This window comes from Rattus rattus, chromosome 3 (genome assembly GCF_011064425.1).
Source record: "Rattus rattus isolate New Zealand chromosome 3, Rrattus_CSIRO_v1, whole genome shotgun sequence".
Classification (NCBI taxonomy): domain Eukaryota; kingdom Metazoa; phylum Chordata; class Mammalia; order Rodentia; family Muridae; genus Rattus; species Rattus rattus.
The window spans coordinates 221,300,031-221,318,104 of NC_046156.1; the positions used below are offsets into that span (position 1 = coordinate 221,300,031).

Consider the following 18,074-nt stretch of genomic DNA (forward strand, 5'->3'; position numbering starts at 1 on the left):
AGCTGTCATTACAAGATTTTTAAAAAATGTATGTTTATTACAAAAAAGAGAAACCGCTCAGATCCCATTATCAAAACAATATATCTGATTGTCATTTGCTAACAGATCAGTACTTTAATGTTTTTAACCAAATGAAACAAAAATCTTCAGTCTACAATTCCCATCCAGTCTTCAACAGGGACTTAAAATGTTTCCAACCTCTGAACAGAGAACAGATTTTAAGGCGCATTGTGCAGTGCTTTCTTCGTGGTCCATAGGCCCTGGGTATGTCAGGGAACTGTGGAGGACAGGAGTCCATGGCATATTGTGTCACCACAGCAGCTCAGGCAGAGACAGAACCCCATGGCACAACTTGCTCAGGAATATTTGTCCTGAGCAAACAGGAGCTAAAACCCTACAGTAAACAGATCTTCTGTCCAGAAAAAGTCAACTAGACCACAGAAGGTACTTTTTAAATAAAAAGGTTTCTTTTTACATCTGGGAACTGGATGATGTGGATGTTTAAGCTGGTTATTTAGAAGCCACCTATTTCATAGACTGGTTAGCATTTTAAACTCACCAATAAGGCTTTAGTTTGTTTTCTTCTCAAGTGTTTTGAATATCTAGATAGTTCACATGTGTCTGGTTTATATATGTTAACTCTCCACTGTATAAGAGGGACACTATGAGATGGGCTAGTGTTTACTAACTAATGCCTGAGGGCAAGGGCTAAGGGCAGAGTGAGATCTGCAGTTTCTGTGTTCAGGAAGTTATTCTGAAACAGCAAACACTAGTAACATTTTTATAGTACTTGGCAGTTCAAAGCTGGTGAATTCCTGAGTCACATGATCTTTGGATGGTTAGAAATTGAAATATTTGTGAGAGACTCAGGAATGTAGCTTTGAGGTAGACCTGTCTCAGATGACCCAGAATCCCACATCACTTACTGAAATGCAGAGTAGATGAGCACGTGGACCAAGCTGTGGGCTCGACTTGCATGGTATTTGCTCTCATTTTTGGATTTATTCTGTGGCATGCTCTTTTCTGTAAAGCAGAGGACAGCATAGGATACCCCAATGCATTAAAAAACTTAAAAAAACTCAGTGAGCAGTGCAAAGTGAGCAGCTGTACAGACCCTGCCGTGTGGCCCTGCCTATCGATGATGATGCTGTCTACTGGGAACTGTTCAGAGGGTGGATCTTGTGTCAGAGGGTGGATCTCGTGTGACAGGGTGGATCTTATGTCAGAGGGTAGATCTCATGTCAGAGGGTGGATCTCATGTCAGAGGGTGGATCTTGTGTCAGAGAATAGATCTCATATCAGAGGGTGGATCTCATATCAGAGGGTAGATCTCATGTCAGAGGGTGGATCTCATGTCAGAGGGTGGATCTCATATCAGAGGGTGGATCTCATGTCAGAGGGTGGATCTTGTGTCAGAGGATAGATCTCATATCAGAGGGTGAATCTCATGTCAGAGGGTGGATCTCATGTCAGAGGGTGGATCTTGTGTTAAACGTTTACACAGCAGAAACATTTGCCCTTACCTCAGGATTATTGGTTTATTAGCATTATGGCGGCAGTGATGACATGATTAGCATTTCTACTTATGAAAACAGCCCACTCCTTAGTGCCATTAAGAATTTTTTCTGGGCTGGGGATTTAGCTCAGTGGTAGAGCGCTTGCCTAGAAAGTGCAAGGCCCTGGGTTCAGTCCTCAGCTCTGGAAAAAAAAAAAAGAATTTTTTCTGCTTTCATTCTTAGTTATTGGCTCTTGGTGAGTTGTTTTTAAACACCTAAGTGGCCCCTTGAGTTTGCCTGGTAATTTAGATTATTTGATAATGGCTTGCTTTCAGATAGTCTTTTGAATGGAGGTATTATATAGGTGTTCTTTGGTGAATATAACTTTACTTGTATTAACTGGATATAAGTTTTACTTAACAATGGTAAAGGTCAATACAGAGATTGTATCTGTGTTCTCCTTCAGTTAGGATGAATGGAGACAAATCGACATCACTTCTCCTGTTGCCTGTGTGCCACTAACTGGACATTGATGTCTTGGATTTTTAAAGTGAGAACATGGTCTGTCAGCAGCAGCAGCCCTCAGACTGCATTAGGAGCCCTGGGAGGCTTTAAAACATATGAGTGTCTGGAACCCTACCTCCAGGAAGTCTGAGTTAAATAGGATGAGGTTTTCTCTGATGTATTTTACAAACTCTCTCTCTTCAGGTCAGTATAATGCATAGGTAGGATGGAGAAGCAGTCTGTGCTCCATTGGTTTCTAAGGCATTCCATATATCTATGTGCCTTTTATTTTTTTTTCCTAATGTATGTGGTTTATTTCATAGTGGTTAGGGAAATGGCAGAAAAGTTAGCTATAAATTCAAAGGAAAGTTTCTTCTCACTGTAGTCATTTCAGGGCCCTACAGATGGACATGGGACTAGCATATGGCTTTCTGAGGTGTTGGTGTCAAAACTGGTATGCAGGAGTCTCCCATGCTGGAGCCAATTCCTCAGCAGAGTAAAAAACTGTTCTGTGATGCTCAGAGGAGGCAGTGTCTCCAGCTTTGTTTTGTGTGGTGGTCTTGCTGTCCAGTCTCTGGCTCTTGAGTATCCACAAACACCTTTGAGATCTATGATCCTGAGAATGCTGCCCAGCCCTGGCAGAGGGCACTCAGTTAACCTGTTGTCAGAAACCAGAAGGCCAAGAGGCTTCAAGAGAGAAAATGTTTTCAAGAACACCAAGGTTTAGCAAGGATAGAAATGGACCTTCAAAACACAGAAAAAGGCTTTTAGCATCCTCTCCAAATAGGAACAATGAGCAGGCATGAGTGTCCCAGAGTCACTCTTGAGTTCAGGGCTCCTGACATTTCTACGCAGACCTTCGTCTATGTGCATGGGGGTTTCTGGAAGGATGACCTAAGGAATGTGTCAGATTGTGAAGAGATTGTTTGTGCCCAGATAAAATCTGGGAAAGAGTGAGCAAACAGTTATCCTTAGAGACTCATCATTCTTCTGGAGTGTGAAAAGGAAGGGGATCTAGCAGGTAGGTCAGAATAGAACAGTTGTCACAAGTAGAACAGACAGTGGTGAGCTAGAGTCTAGCCGGCACCTGTGTGGGCAAGCCGACTGTGTTTATTCCCAATTCCATGGTCTGGAAGGCTTAGATTTGGCCATATTGTGAGTGTTTATATGGTAGGGATAGCAAATGCTGAAGCTGAGGTGAGAAGTGGAAGCTACCCAGCAACACTGAAAGCTGTAACGAAAAGCAGATGCCAGGGCTGGAGAGAGGGCTCAGCAGTTAAGATAATTTGCATGCACAGGACCCAGGTTCTGTTCCCAGTACCCATGTGATTGTCACTCCAGTTCCACAGAATCTAGCACCCTTTTGGGTTTTCTTAGCCACTGAACACATGTGGACACTTACATACTTGAAGTCAAACATTCTCACACATAAAACTAAACCAATCTTTAAAAAAAATAAATAAAAGTAAAAAACCAGTGCCAAGAACCCTGGTATCTGCCCCTCTGGTTGGCTTTGGTTCCAACTGCTAGATGCTGTCTGCAGTGGCCTGACTCATTAGCTGAAGATGTGAATTATTTTATACTCTGCCTCAGTCTCAGTCACGAAGGCATCTGCAGAGTGATGGATACAGGCAGTGGCACACCAGAAATTGTAGATTAGGAACAAATAGCAAAGAGTCTTGATTACCTGCCCCAAGAGGTAGAATGACTTCCTTGAAGTAACACCAATAGTTCATGGCAGAGATAAAGCTGGAAGAAGGGCCCCATTACTGTGTCTGTGGCAGGATGTTTTAGTTTTAGTTTTAGATGTTTGGACTTCCTGTAAACCACGGGGTGGGCAATTTCTTATGTGGTGGTTTGAGTAAGAACAGCCCCCAAAGGCTCATATATTTGAATGCTTAGTTTGAAAGGATTATAAGGATTAAGAGGTATCACCTTATTGGAGGATGTGTGTCACTGGGGATGGGATTTGAGGTTTCGAAAGTCCAGGCCCGGGCTCTCTTTCTTTGCAGATCAGGAGGTAGCTCTCAGCTACTTCTGCAGGGTCATGTGTACTCCCACCATGATGATAATGAACTAAACCTCTGAAACTGTAAGCAAGCCTGCAATTAGATGCTTTTTTTCTTTATAGGAGTTGCCTTGACAGCAATAGAATAGTAACTAAAACACCTTGGAACACCATGAGCATAAATCATACTTTTCGAAAACTTAGCTTGGATAATAGGTTGGATCCCAAGCTAAAAGGTTGTGAAGGAGCAGGAAGGCTGAGAAGAAAAGTACTATAGGCCATGTGAGAGGAGCATTTTGGGTAAAGGCCACCATAGAATTACAGGAAAGAAAAGGGTTCACAGAGTATGTGGCATGAGTGAAGGAGCCCAAGAAGGGTAGCTTTTACGTTGGCCAAGATGGAGACTAAGTTCAGGAAAGGACCTGGCAGCTGCTGCTGCTGCAGTGGCTGGATCTTAGATGGAGTGTATCAGAGGACCACCTCATTGCCTTTCTTAGGTTAACTTTGTAGGGTTTCTGAGCATGACAGTACACAAGGCCTTCTGAATTAATGTTTCTGCCATGTGCCTTTCCACACCAATGGTAAGTAAGCTTTGCTCTCCACTGGTAGTAATGCAATTCCAACATCACCTGAGAAAGACCATACCTACCTTTGTCCTGGGAGCAAATAGGTAACTTTCAAGATTGCTTTTCACAGAAACTCATCTTGGCTGGGGCTGCTAAGTCACTTGCTGAGTACCTGCTTCAGAAATGGCAGCTGTCAGAGGGGAAGATGGTTTACGTGGTTTTCAACCATTTTAATACTGTGGCTCTTTAATACAGTTCTTCATGCTCTAGTGACCCCAACCATAAAGTTACTTTTGTTACTACCTCATAACTGTAATTTGCGATGGCTGTGAATTGTAATGTAAATAACTGTGCTTTCTCCTGGTCTTAGGTAACAACTCCTTTGAAAAATGTTAGTCCCCCACAGGGGTTACCACCCACAAGTTGAGAACCACTGGTTTAGGAGAAGGCAAACAGATCTGTTAAACACATATTTCAAAAGACATGTTTGCAATTGAAGAAGGGAACATTGATTATCTAAAAAGAGACCCAGCTTTTCATACCTTTTACTCACACAGGGATATCTGATGTATCTAATTCTTTACAGGTGCTTTTCAGTGGGAAGAACTTGAAGAAGATGTCAGGAGGAAGTTGAAAGATTCAGGGGATGTTTCTGATATAATCGAGAAAGTTAAATGCATTTTAAAAACACCAGGAAAGGTAAATTAATTTGATTCTGAATTATAGCTTGTACACTTTGGTGATTATAAGTAACATTGAGTCACTAGCAAAGTTAAATAATTTATTAATATAAATGTTTTCACTATGTATATGCTTCTGTTTAAAAGTATTTACAACAGAAACATATGTATATCCTACTAAGACTTTATGTGGGGATTAAAATGTGTTAGTCATGTCTTTGAAAGGTTCATTTGTGAATTCTGTCTTCTAAACACCCCACTGGAGCTCTGAGAACACAGAGACCAGCCTGCCTCTGCCTCCTGAGTGCTAGGATTAAAGGCATGCCCTGCCCCTGCCTGGCTGCTGTGGAGATGAAAGGCTGCCTGGCTCCCACACTTGGACCTCTGGGAGAGATGCTTTTCACACCACATTATTTAAATCTGGATAGCTTCAGGAAGTAGCCTTGTTCCTGCGTGAACTTTTCAAAGAGTTCCAAGCAACATAGTTAACCAAATAGACAGTCGAGAAGTCTCTTGAGTACATATTCAAAATTAGAAACTGGGTTCAAGGTTGTAAAAATACTGATGTTGTATGGCTATAAAATTGCAGTGATTTAGATTGTACAGAATCTGTAAAAGTTTTAAACTTATATTTGTTAAATTTTAAGACAACTGTATTGCACAATTTAGTCAGTTTATTCTTATTTCAGATCATGTGTAAGCAAATTGGCTATGGTAGATTAAAAGGGTAAGCTGTGTGCAATGCTTAGGAAAATATAGATTTTCTCAAAATATAAGAAAGACATTCCTTTAGTTATTTTTTACAGATGATTTAATTCTAGGGCCCCCATTACTAACATTTAAAGTTAATAGTTTAATGATGTAAAAATCTTTCATTCCCTGATTTAAAAAGTTGTTTTTATCTTCACTTAGTATGTGTGTATATACACACATGTACACAGTCATGTGTGCCAAAGAGCACATATATGTGGGGTTCAGACAAGTTGGTTCTTCCTTCCACCATGTGGGCTCTAAGGATTAAACTCAGACAGCAAGTGTCTTTGCTCACTGAGACATCCCTCTGCATGCCCTTTCCCCTTTGTGATTGACTTCAAACTCTCGTTGTACCCAGGCTAGCTTCAAACTTGTAACTTTCCTACTAGCCCAGGCTGGCTTCAAACTTGTGACTTTCCTACTTTAGCTTCCCTGATGCTAGTCTTGCATATATGCAACCATACCTGGCTTGTACTAACTTTTCATGAAGATTCTTAATTTTTAGTTGAGAAAAAATAACAGAGAAACAAAGAATTAAGAGATAAGATCTATTGTTTCAGTAACACAATGCAATAAGCATCCACAAGTTAGCCAACCTTATAGGAGTCAAAGGTTAATAATACCTCTCTTTCAACCTAACTCAACTAAGTAACTTTTAAAATGCACAAATACGGGTTGGGGATTTGGATCAGTCGTAGAGCGCTTGCCTAGCAAGCGCAAGGCCCTGGGTTCGGTCCCCAGCTCCGAAAAAAAAAGTAAGAAAATGCACAAATACCTGTATTGCATTTATTAAAATAGTCTGATGAGTTAATGTTAACCAGGAGAAAATACCCCCACACACTCCACACGCTTCATACATAGTACAAGATTCACTATGTGCAAATTCATAACCTTTATCTACAGGGGACATGTGTCTTTTTCTTTCTCTGATTTGGCACTCTCTTCTTTGAGATACTGAGAGTAACATCACCGCTGAGTGGTGAAGGGACTGTGATTCTGTGACCCTTATCCACCCTTCCACCCTTTCTGTTTACCAAGTGTGTCATAGGAAGGTAACAGAGCACCAAGTTGGCACTTGGAAGCATGGGATTAAATTCTGAGTGTGTCATGAATTATTGCTGCAGCTTTTAAAGTGGGATAAAGCTGGCCCTGCCAGCTCTCTGATTCTGGGTGGGTTTGACTGTCACTCTTCTTATGTGTGTCTGTTAATCACTTGCGTTCTAAATGCCGGTTCCCCTGTGGGTGCTATATAGCACAGGATTGAGACCTGACAATGGAGGACCAACACCCGTGTTACTTCTTTCCCTCCTATTATGCTTGTGCGGTTCATGCTGGGAGGACAATATTCTTTTCTTCCTTCACAAAAGATTGGAAACTTCCCTTCAAAGTAGATTAGTGCAGGTAGACATCACTTGCTCTGATTACCAGAGCCTTAAATATGACTTCTTAAGGGCAGAGGTTCTGGATTCCCCAGCTGACTGAAGATGGGAGTTCCAATGAGTATGAGATTCAAAAGTCCAACCAAGGATCTGATTATGTCATCAATGATTAGTAAAGTAATTTTAATAAGAGCCATAATGAAGTGGTTCCAATGAGGAATTGTGACCACACAATTTAAGGTTGCAGCCCTAATTTGGACAACTCTACTTGAAAATGTTAGGACTTGGCTTATTTCACTGTAAAGAAAAAACAGAAAAGATACAGAAGAAAAGTGTAGAGGCAAGTGAAGGGAGCTGGCCTTGGGCTTCTCAGATAGAGACAGAGTGTCTGCATAGACCTCAGCAACAAACAAGGTGCCAAAGCTGAGGTAGACCAAGGCATTGTGGGAGGAGGCTAGCAGCTGGGCAAGGACAGAACTGTCTGGAGCTGTAGATCCAAGACCTCAGGCTACACACACACACACACACACACACACACACACACACACACACACACACACACGCGTGTGTGTGCTGGAGGGGAGGAAGATGGAGATGTTCACTCTTTAGGAGAAAGCCCTGCTAAGCTGGACAAGGACATGTGCAATAAAGAAGCACGTATTTACCCCTTGATGCATGAGTGACTCTCAGGGATCGAGGATCCGTAGGTTTCCTGGCCACCACTTAGCAAATGGCCTGGTGCTAGTCACGGACAGGCATCAGGTGAAATGCTCCAGGATCCCCCTCAGAGATACGATTAGAATCATGATTTCCTGTTTGCAGTTTTCCCTGTTTGTTATCAAAGCAAACTGAACAGCTTTCCACTTTGTGCTGTGCTTTCTCCTGATAGATTAATTGCCTGAGGAATTGCAAGACATACCAAGCCAGGAAGCCTCTGTGGTTTTATAATACATCTCTCAAGTTTTTCCTTAACAAACCAATGCTTGCCGATGTTGTCTTTGAAATACAAGGTATGGCTCAGCTGTTACAGAGGTCACTCTGCATTTTTATTTCTTACTTGCTTCCCTCGAGCTCTAGTTCAGCTTTAAGTATGTAAAGTAATATCAGCCGAATCATAAAGAAATCACTTTATAAACTAAGAAAGGGAATTGACATTTCCCCTCCGTCCATATCTCACTTCTGTGTCTGTGATGGGGATGGGGGTTGATCTTTAATGTGTCATCTCTGTTTTCATTTTTGTGTTTCTTAAGATCCTGTTTTTAATTCATCTGAACCCAGCTGTCTTAAAAGCTCGTTATCTCTTGCTTGATTTATTTAATTTTTTAAAAACATTGTCTGACCTACATTGGGCATCCACAGTTATTGCTGACTGTATCCCCGGCAGCACTGTGAGAAAACTGCCTCTTATCTCTGTGGGAAATAATGTTGCCTAATTTTTAAAAAGATGAGCTGTCTTAGAAGCTCATTACTAATTACTTGCATGGATAATTCTGCCACATTACTAGATTAAATGCATAATCTTAAAGATGAATTGTTAGATACCTTCAATTACACAAGTATAAAAGGAGTTGTCTGCAAATAAATTAAGTAGAACTTTAGACGAGCCATTGTAAAGAGGGAGATGTAATTCTAATTTTGGGGCGGAACTGTGTGGGAGCTGGCATAGCATTTACTTTTCAGTACCTTTACCCAGCAATATCTCTCTGCTTTTAACTTTACTCCTATGTCAAGAAAACTGGGACTCAGAAAGTGGGACAGTAAGAGAGACTTGAGATATATTTAAAATGCCGCGGGGGAGTGAGACAAGAAGAAGCCATAGACTATCTATAGCTCTCTCATCAGGTTAGAAGACCCTCAGCTGACTAACCAGTCACTAGCAGTGGCACACTCAGATTTATTAACTGCCGAAATGAAAAGTCCAAAGCATCTGTCTACAGCCAGCTTCATAATACCCTTTTGTAGGTGGAGAAAGTGTCCTTAGAGGCCCAGCCAGTGGCAATTCCAGAACTAGCTCGTAGGGGAATCCTGTTGATGGAGGCATTTGTGGAAGTCCCTGGGTATTCTGTAGACCAGAGAAACACCAGGTTAGATAGCTAAGCAGCTTTGCATTCCAACAGAAAACTCTACATCCATTGTTAGGAAGAAACTTAATCTATAAGTTAGAAAGATTTCTCTTTAACAAATTAATTATCTCAAGTCCATTTTGAAAGAATTTCTGTGTTCTGATGAAGGTAACTGATGGTGCTAGAGCTGGCACGTGCTCTGTTGCAAATGACTTCTCATGGGTCACTGAGGTCTGTCCTTTAACCACATCTATGATGTACAGCAGATTAGTCACATGCTGAACCTACTGAAAGACCCACAAGAGTTCTGGGGCCACACAACAACTTAGAGTCGACTTTTCATGAGGGTAAATGTGGTGGGAGGGTCTGAAGTGTATGTGGTGAACATATATGTGTTAGTCCTGCATCTAGGTATGTACTGAGGAAGGTCTTCCAAGATGTGTGTGTTAAACAAGTTGCCATCTGTAGGCCTCCTGGATGGTGCTTCCTTGGTATGACCAGGGCTAGCCAGTTTCTTGACACTTGCACAGTATTTGATACATATAATATACAATACAGTCAGCCCAGAATTTTTTTTTTTAATTTTAAACAGGGTATCTGGCTGTACTGGAGCTCACTGTGTAGACCAGCCTAGCCTCGAACTCAAAGAGCTCTAACTGCTGCCAAGTGCTGAGATTAAAGATAGTACCACCACACCTGGCTGTGGGATTCATTTCTTTTTGTTGTTGTTGGTGGTGGTGTTGTTTTTGTTTGTTTGTTTGTTTGTTTGTTTTGGGGGGTATTCGTTTCTTAAGGAATGGTCAAGTTCTACTTTTTTTTGCCTGCCTCCTGCCCCTTTTCCTTAAATAACCTAGGTCTCTTTGGTTGATATTCTGGATGTTCATAAAGCCTCAGTTTTTTTCACTGAACTCCGGGCCCACAGAAGCAAGAAGAGGACATCAGACCCCATGGGACTGAAGTTACAGTCATTTGTGGATACTGGAAATCAAAGCTCTGGGATAGTAGCCCTCAGCCATCTCTCAGCCTCTCATTCGTGCCTTGTACTTGTGCTGACTGGTAGCATCGCTCCCACATTTACAGTTAGCACAGGAGGCTTTTGCACAAAGCATTATGTCAGAATAACCTGCTGACAAAATTTTTGAAGAAAATATGCAACACATGGAAAGTAGAGATTCTTTCCCTTTTAATCTCTTGCTTCTCCTCTGTTGTCACTTCCTGGCCCTTTCTGCCTGCCCCTGCCCACTCCTCTCCATGTGCAAGGACTCTATGCTTCCCTATCGGATCATGTGCAGTATCTGCACATAGCTTCAGGCATTGGTCCTATGGCTAGCCACTCACCTTTGTAAAAGTTACATTATTTATTTATTTGGGGTGTATGGTATGTGCCCCAACAGTCAGGTGGAGGTCAGAAGACAACTTGTGGGAACTGGCTTTCTGTTTCTACTACATGTTCTCCAGGGATCAAACTTAGGTTGTATGGTTGCTGACAAACCCTTTACCCACTGGGCCATCTCATAAGCCTCACCTTGATGTTTGTTTTGTTCTGAATTTCACTTGTTTGTTATAGTGTAACCAACCACTCTTTGAGTTTATAATATAATTACATTTCTTTTTTCCTCCCTCAAAACCTTCTCATATATTCCTCTGTGTTCTCCAAATTTATGGCCTCTTTATTTCACTAATTGTTGTTGAATGCATATATGTACATGCATATATATCCCTAACTATAAACTGCTCAGTCTGTATAACATTCAAGGCTAATTACTGGCACTGAACAACAGATTTGTGTGCTCTTTCTAGGGAAGCCCACCTCTCCCACTCCCAGCTTTCCTCAGCTGCCTGTACTTCTTTGTGTAGGGTTGAGGCCTCGTGGGCTTTTCCCATCCACTTTGGCATGTTTATTGATCAGCTCAAGTTTGGGCAGTTGTGTTGGTGAGACTTTATTTGTAGCTTCTGCCCTTACTAGGAGACACAGTCTCACAGCAAATTCTTCCAGACACTCTGCCTCCTCTTCTACAGTATTCTCTGGGCCTTAGATGCAGGAATGTTCTGTAGATGTATCAGTTGGGACTGGGCTCCACAACTCTGCGTTTTGATTGGTCTCCATCTGTTGGAGAAGTTTCGTTGAGGAAGGGTGAGAACTACAGATATTTACAGATTGTTGTTAGGTATTATGCTGCTCACTGATGTACTTCCCAGGTGCCATAGCTGCATGAGACAGTTGGAGGCTTCCCTCCTTTGCAGGCTTGCTTGATGCAATAGGCTATGTTTTGGGAGTCTCTTGAATAGCCCTGGCCAATAACTCAAAAGAGGAATTCTTTTGTCTGATACTGGAAATTTTTTAGGTTATCTTTGGCTCTTGAAGGTAATACCATCAGCTCAGATGAAAAAAGTTCATTAAGACTATATATGTATACTTATACACATAATTACATGATTATGTCATTTGTACCCAGTAATTCCCCTATCTGGACAATGGTCCCGTTTTCCTTTTCTGATTGTTGTTTTTAGTATGGGCTACGAATTCACACCTGGAGATTTCGAGCGAGGAGCCTCCAATGAGAAAGAACATATAATGTTTGTCTTTCTGAGTCTGGAAAGACTCGGTATGCTCTTTTCTGGTTCCATTCATTGACCTGCAAAGTTCATGGCTTCATTTTTCTCTATAGCTGATTCCACAGTGTGCAGGTAGCACATTTTCATTATCCCTCTATCAGTTGTAGGACATTTAGATTGTCTCCATTTTCTAGACCTTGCTTTTTGAGACAAGGATTGTTCACGGGGACCTGTGACTTGTTGGTTAGGATAGGCTCACTAGCAAATTATCTGTAGTTCCTGCTGCTGCTACCTCCCTTCCCTGGTGGGACGGCAGCCTGTGCTACTGGCAACTTGTTTTATGCAAGTTGTAAGCATTATGCTCAGTTCTTAAGCTGTCATAGGAAGTGCTTTATAGACTGAAGCCCTTCCTCAGCTTTATCTCGTGGCCTAGTGATTTGTTTGTTTTTGATGTTACTTTGTTTTAATGGAAATGGCAGTGCGAAGTGTGACTATGTATTTGACTTGTGATTAATCATTAATTTAAATGTTTCATACCAAAAGCAGGAAGGGCAAACAGTCTTACATTTAAACTATTTATACTCAAACTAAGACAAACCCTTAGAGTATTAGTTGGATAATAACTCTCCCTAAACCTTAATTACAAAATCTTTTATAAGTTGTAGTGAAATCTTAACCAAACACGCATCTTTCACTGTACATTTTACCTGAAATATTTACAATTCAAAGAATATTGTGAAAACGTCATGTTTGTAAGCTGATTGACATCCAGATGTTATTTCAGTATCTTTAACAAGATTAAAGACGTAATATTGGAAAGATAATGTAAGAATGGCAGTAGTAATACAGTTTTGGCTTCTTCACTCCAGTTGTGGTTGTGGACGTCACACAACCTCTTGAAGTTTTCTGATCCTAAGTGAGGAACAGCTGGGTCCAGGGCAGATGCGTTGCTACCCTTGGCTGAGTAGATAGTGACAGACTGAAAAGTCCTAGCTGGGATTTGTGCCAAGATGAATGTTTATATAGACTTGGTTGTGTTTCTTTCTGTTTCTGGCCCTTTACTGTTGATCAGAACTGCTAGGAGAGAAGATGCTTGTAGAGTTTGATGAGTGAAAGTTTTAACAGACATTGTCTATTCAAAATGTGAAACACTGTAATCTTCTCTCCTATAAATGGGGACTCAAGTTTCTACTTAAAGAGCGGCCACAGGGGTTTCAATAATGCACACAGGGACTAGCAGATACTGAAGTGTGAACTCCATTCCTCTCCCCTGCTGTGACAGTGAGGATATGGAGCAATTGCTACTGGGGCTGGAATGAACATGGGATATAAAACCAAGACATGGAGTATTACCAGTGTAGTAGGAAGTCATGTATAGAGATAAACTTGTTCAAAAATTTCAGTTCGAAAACATGCAAATGAGGCATAGATAGGGCTCCTCCACATTTGACTCCATGTTAAATAAAACACTGTTTAACAAAACCTCATTCCTTTCCTACTTACTTAACACAGTCCATGTTTTAAATTTTTCTTGAGGTGAACAAGTGTCTATTTTTCCCAAGCAGCATTCCTAAATTTTACTGTTCAAATCTGATATAATAAAAAGGCACAGCAGATGCATTTTACTTCAATACACAATCAAAAATATCTTTAATGACCTATGTATAATGAAGAGCAACTGGCTTTGTAATCATTTCAGGTTTGTTCTTAGAAAAGTTTTCTGAAATTATTACATGGAATGGATATGACAGGAAAAGATACTCAGCCTTGGCATGTTCAAAGACCAGATTTATTTTTTAACAAAAATTATATCTTCTATATACCCTTATATAATCACTTGCCATCAGTTGCCAGCTGTTATATAAACACTATATTCTGTTAGTGTTTACATAAATATACTGTTTAAAACAGGTAACTATGGGCTGGAGAGATGACTCAGTGTCAATAGCTGTTCTTCAAGAGCACGTTGGTTGGTCCCCAGAACCTATGATGACTCCCTATGACTCTACCTCCATGGGATCTGAAGGCGTCTTCTGGGCTCCACAGGTGCACACACACGCAGGTCACACACTAAAACAACAAAACAACAGAAAACAAGTAACTGTAGTGAGGTATTACATGACATTTTCACAACATAAGTTTTACAACACCAAAATAGTTATTTAAAGGGTGTGAAATAAAATTTCATATTCTCTTCACTAAAAGTATAATGGTTTTCAAAACTAAATTTTGATCTTTAAATGGCTCTCATATCAGCCAGGCATGTCTTTATGTTCGGCATCTACACCATGCTTGTAATCTCAGTGTTTGAGAGCAAAGACAGGCAGATTCTGCTGGCTTGCTGTGCAGGCAGTCTAGCCAAACATGGTAACAGGGTCATTGAGAGAGCCTGTTTAAAGAAAAAAAAAAGTAGAAAAGAAGCTGAATCCTGATGTAAACCTCTGGCACACACATCTTGTAGCATTATGAACAGAAAGCTCTGTTACAATTTCCCCTGCTTATGAAATCCACCCCTGTCTACTATCCACTAGATAGCTTTAGTCAGTCTTAATTCATCTGCTTAATCCAAGTGATAAACCATCCAGTTTGTTTAAGCTATGCTCCTCTTTTTCAATTGATGCTCTATCTTGAAATAGTTTAAACCCTAAAGTTGTAAGTCAAACTGCATTGCCAATTTGACTTGCTTGTTAATTGGTCTCACAGATGTATCCAGCATGGTTCAATTGTGGAAACGGGCCCTTCTGGTAAGTGATGCTGCCACACTGTGGCTGGGAAGGCTGCAGTGATGAAGGGAAGATGTACACAGATGGTGTTTGCTGTTAGGAGTAGGAGGCTCTCAAGTTGTCTCCTTGCTCCTGGGCGTGTGGCTATGCAAATCACAGTGACAACTGTCTGTTCAGATGGCAGCATCAGTGGTTGATTAATGATCCTTAGGATATATTGGCTTTGGGAAATCTCTTTAGATGGACCTCTTTTCTTCCTAGGACAAGAAATATTTTGCTTGGACTTAGAAAGGTTGGAGAACCAATAAATTATGAATATTTTAAAAGAATATATATATATACATACATATATATATATGATAAATGTGAAATCACTTGCAATTATTGGGCAGAATATTGTGGTTTGGTTCATTGCATTTCTTTCTGGAAGGGGACAGCTTTGTGGTTCCCATTGTCCTGGTATACTCCATAACTTGAATTCCCACTCTACCTTCCTCATCTTGGTATCTTCCATTCTAGTGCTAAGAAAGTATTAGTGAACCCCCAAAACTGGACAGGCGAATCACAACAGAGTCTTTATTCAAGCTAGCCCTTCAGACCACCATTGACTCATAGCAGGATGCCCTACCCCAAATATCTTATCGGGGTGAAGCTTTACAGAAAGCTACAAGTGGGGGTGGGGTAAGTGTGTCTAGCCTAGCAGGCATCTAATTCGAGAGCTCCTGTGACCTTTAACATAACTGGCTGCTGCTGGGAGTTAAACCATAAACTTAACTTCTGCTCCCCCCTGCATGAGGCAGGGGTGGGTTTGTTGGCAATTAACTTGGAAATACCAGATTTATTGTGGTTAGCCTAGAAACTGGAGTTAGGCTAGGGTTTTATTGTGGGATAACTTGGAAACTAATGTTAGGTACTGGCCTGTTAGTTTACCTGAGTTCAAGTTCTCTAAAATGGAGTCTGAACTTAAAAGATTTGGTCTCTCACCATTTCCATCACCATCACCATGATGATGGGTGTTCAGTGATAATTTGTGGGACTGAAGGCCGTTATATGGATTCGTGGTCTCCTTACATGGTAGACATTATGACAACAGGAGCCTCACAAGTTCCATGTCATCTCATCTGGTGCAGTCCTTGTAAAGTAAAACAGTATCTGAAAAACTCAGCAGTTTCCCTAGAGAGTCGAGGTGGAGTTCAGGGGCTCCTCATTTTTACAGAAAAGGCATTGCTTGTGTGCAGCAGTGGATGAATGATGTGGCCATGATCATCAACTCTGCAATGTCCCAGAAGTCAAGACTGAGCACTTTGGCTTGGCTCTGGAGAGCCTCTTTGCCATTCCTCCTGTGAGGTGGGCTCTCTGCTTTGTGAAGCCTGACCAAGACAGTTCCGTGAGGTTGGTCACAAGGTTATGATTAAGCTCTTTACCTGGGCAAAGTTGGCAGTATTTCAATCAATCAGCATGGATAGATGCTGTTCTAAAAACACAAGGAAAAATTTGTCATTTCAGTTCTTTAATCTTAAGGAGATCCAAACTAATACCTATTTGTCTGGTTTGCAGATTGTTAGGTTCTAAGGCAAGTTTTAAACTCTTTCTGTTTCTCAGCTGCTATAAGAAGCCTCTGGAGCAATGCCAGTTATCTCCCTAATGTGGCTTCTGCATAGCAGCCTGGCCCATCATGGTCAGTGGCACTCCAGTTAAAACACACTGGGAACCCCATGGCATTACAGTTCTTGATTTGTTTACCTCTCTCACCTTTCAGGAGCAACTGTGCCAGCCCACAGGGCCATCTTGGTGGCGCGATGTGAAGTAATGGCCGCCATGTTTAATGGTAATTATATGGAAGCCAAGAGTGTACTGATTCCAGTTTATGGCGTTTCCAAAGAGACATTCTTGTCATTTTTAGAATACTTATACACAGACTCTTGCTGCCCAGGTACGCAGTATGCATTGACAATATTTCATCATACTTTCTTTTTACTCATTTTGATAGATTGCTCTCTATCAAATTGTTTTGTTTAAGGTCTGTCAGAGTTGATACTGTGGCATTTGCTGATCGGTTTAGAGTTGTGATAGGGAGAGCATTGCATTCTCAGTTAGTTCAAGTGGAAGAGCAGTGTGTAGGAGCCTTCTATGCACTCACACGCCCTAGCTGCCACTAACAGCAAGGTTACTGATTACCCTAGGTACCTAGGAACAGTTATTTGGGGTACCTAGTGGCCGCTCTAATTTTAGAGTTTAGGGAGCACTACCTTTTCAATAAGACATGGTCCTCACATCTGGTTGAGATATATTTTTCAGGACTTTTAATATTGAGACTCCTATGATCTTTCTGGCTCTGGGAATGTGGGATATTTAAAGGCTGCTCTGACTTCCAAAGTCAGACTCCCTTAAAATTGGCATCTCTAAAAACGTTCCCTGAGATGTTTAGAATCCCAGTAGACTATAGGATTTATTTCTAAATTCACTTACTAAAGGCTTTCACTAATAATGTTAATAGTAATTAATAATGTGTAGCAGCTACATACTAGAACAGATCTTGTGAGATTTTATAGCACAATCCTTTGAACAAGTCAAATAGTGTGTTTTATCTCAAATGACCACCAGATGGCTCCCTCTTCAAACAGAGCTCAAATGAGAAAATTCCATCTACAGTAAATTGTCTCAGTCGTCTTCTCAGTTCAGTGTTTTAATAGCAGTTTAATTGAGTTGTTTATTGGAGTTGTTAATGCCAGTATTAGTAAAGATCAGCTTGCTATTGTTTGCTTGGTGAAAATGAAAGCATTGGCTATTGGTGGAAATAAATGTTATTATTTTCTCAATACTGGGGAATTTGAATACTTAATTAAAAATTTGGTCACTAATCAGAAAAAATGCTTAGGAAAGTACTAGCAACTATAGGGCAACAACACTTTAAGAATTAAAGGGTATTTGGGAAAATTTAAATTTGTGTGTGTGTGCATGTGAACATTTTTTAATCAAGAAAAGTGGAGACTGTTAGTCTATTTATATTAAGTATTGCCAAAATAGCAATGTTGTTGGTGTCATAGCTACAACATAATGTAAGAAATGTAAGAAATGGAAGTATATACCAGTAATGCACCAGGCCTGGCGGCACACAGCTTTAATCCTAGCACTCAGGAAGCAGAGGCAGGTGAATTTCTGAGTTTGAGGCCAGCTTGTCTATATTCCAGGATAACTAGACACCCTATTTTGAAAAGCCAAAATCAACCAACCAACCAACCAACCAACCAAACAAACAAACAAACAAGTAACTGAATGTGGAAGAGCACTATTGTATTAGCACAAGTCAAGGTGCTATCTCCAAATGGTTTGATGACTGCATTAT

At 40.8% G+C, this 18,074-nt stretch overlaps 1 protein-coding gene across 1 annotated transcript in view; it reads left to right on the plus strand.

The window, feature by feature from the left end:
- The window catches only part of Rhobtb3 (Rho related BTB domain containing 3), a 44,224-nt gene extending 27,168 nt beyond the window's left edge, over positions 1 to 17,056 (plus strand). The window contains exons 6-8 of the mRNA XM_032899122.1: positions 5,161 to 5,273; positions 8,276 to 8,396; positions 16,488 to 17,056. Of these exons, the coding sequence (XP_032755013.1) occupies positions 5,161 to 5,273; positions 8,276 to 8,396; positions 16,488 to 16,747 (494 nt within the window). The 3' untranslated portion in view covers positions 16,748 to 17,056. The remainder of the gene's footprint in view (positions 1 to 5,160; positions 5,274 to 8,275; positions 8,397 to 16,487) is intronic.
- Positions 17,057 to 18,074: the final 1,018 nt, after the last annotated feature.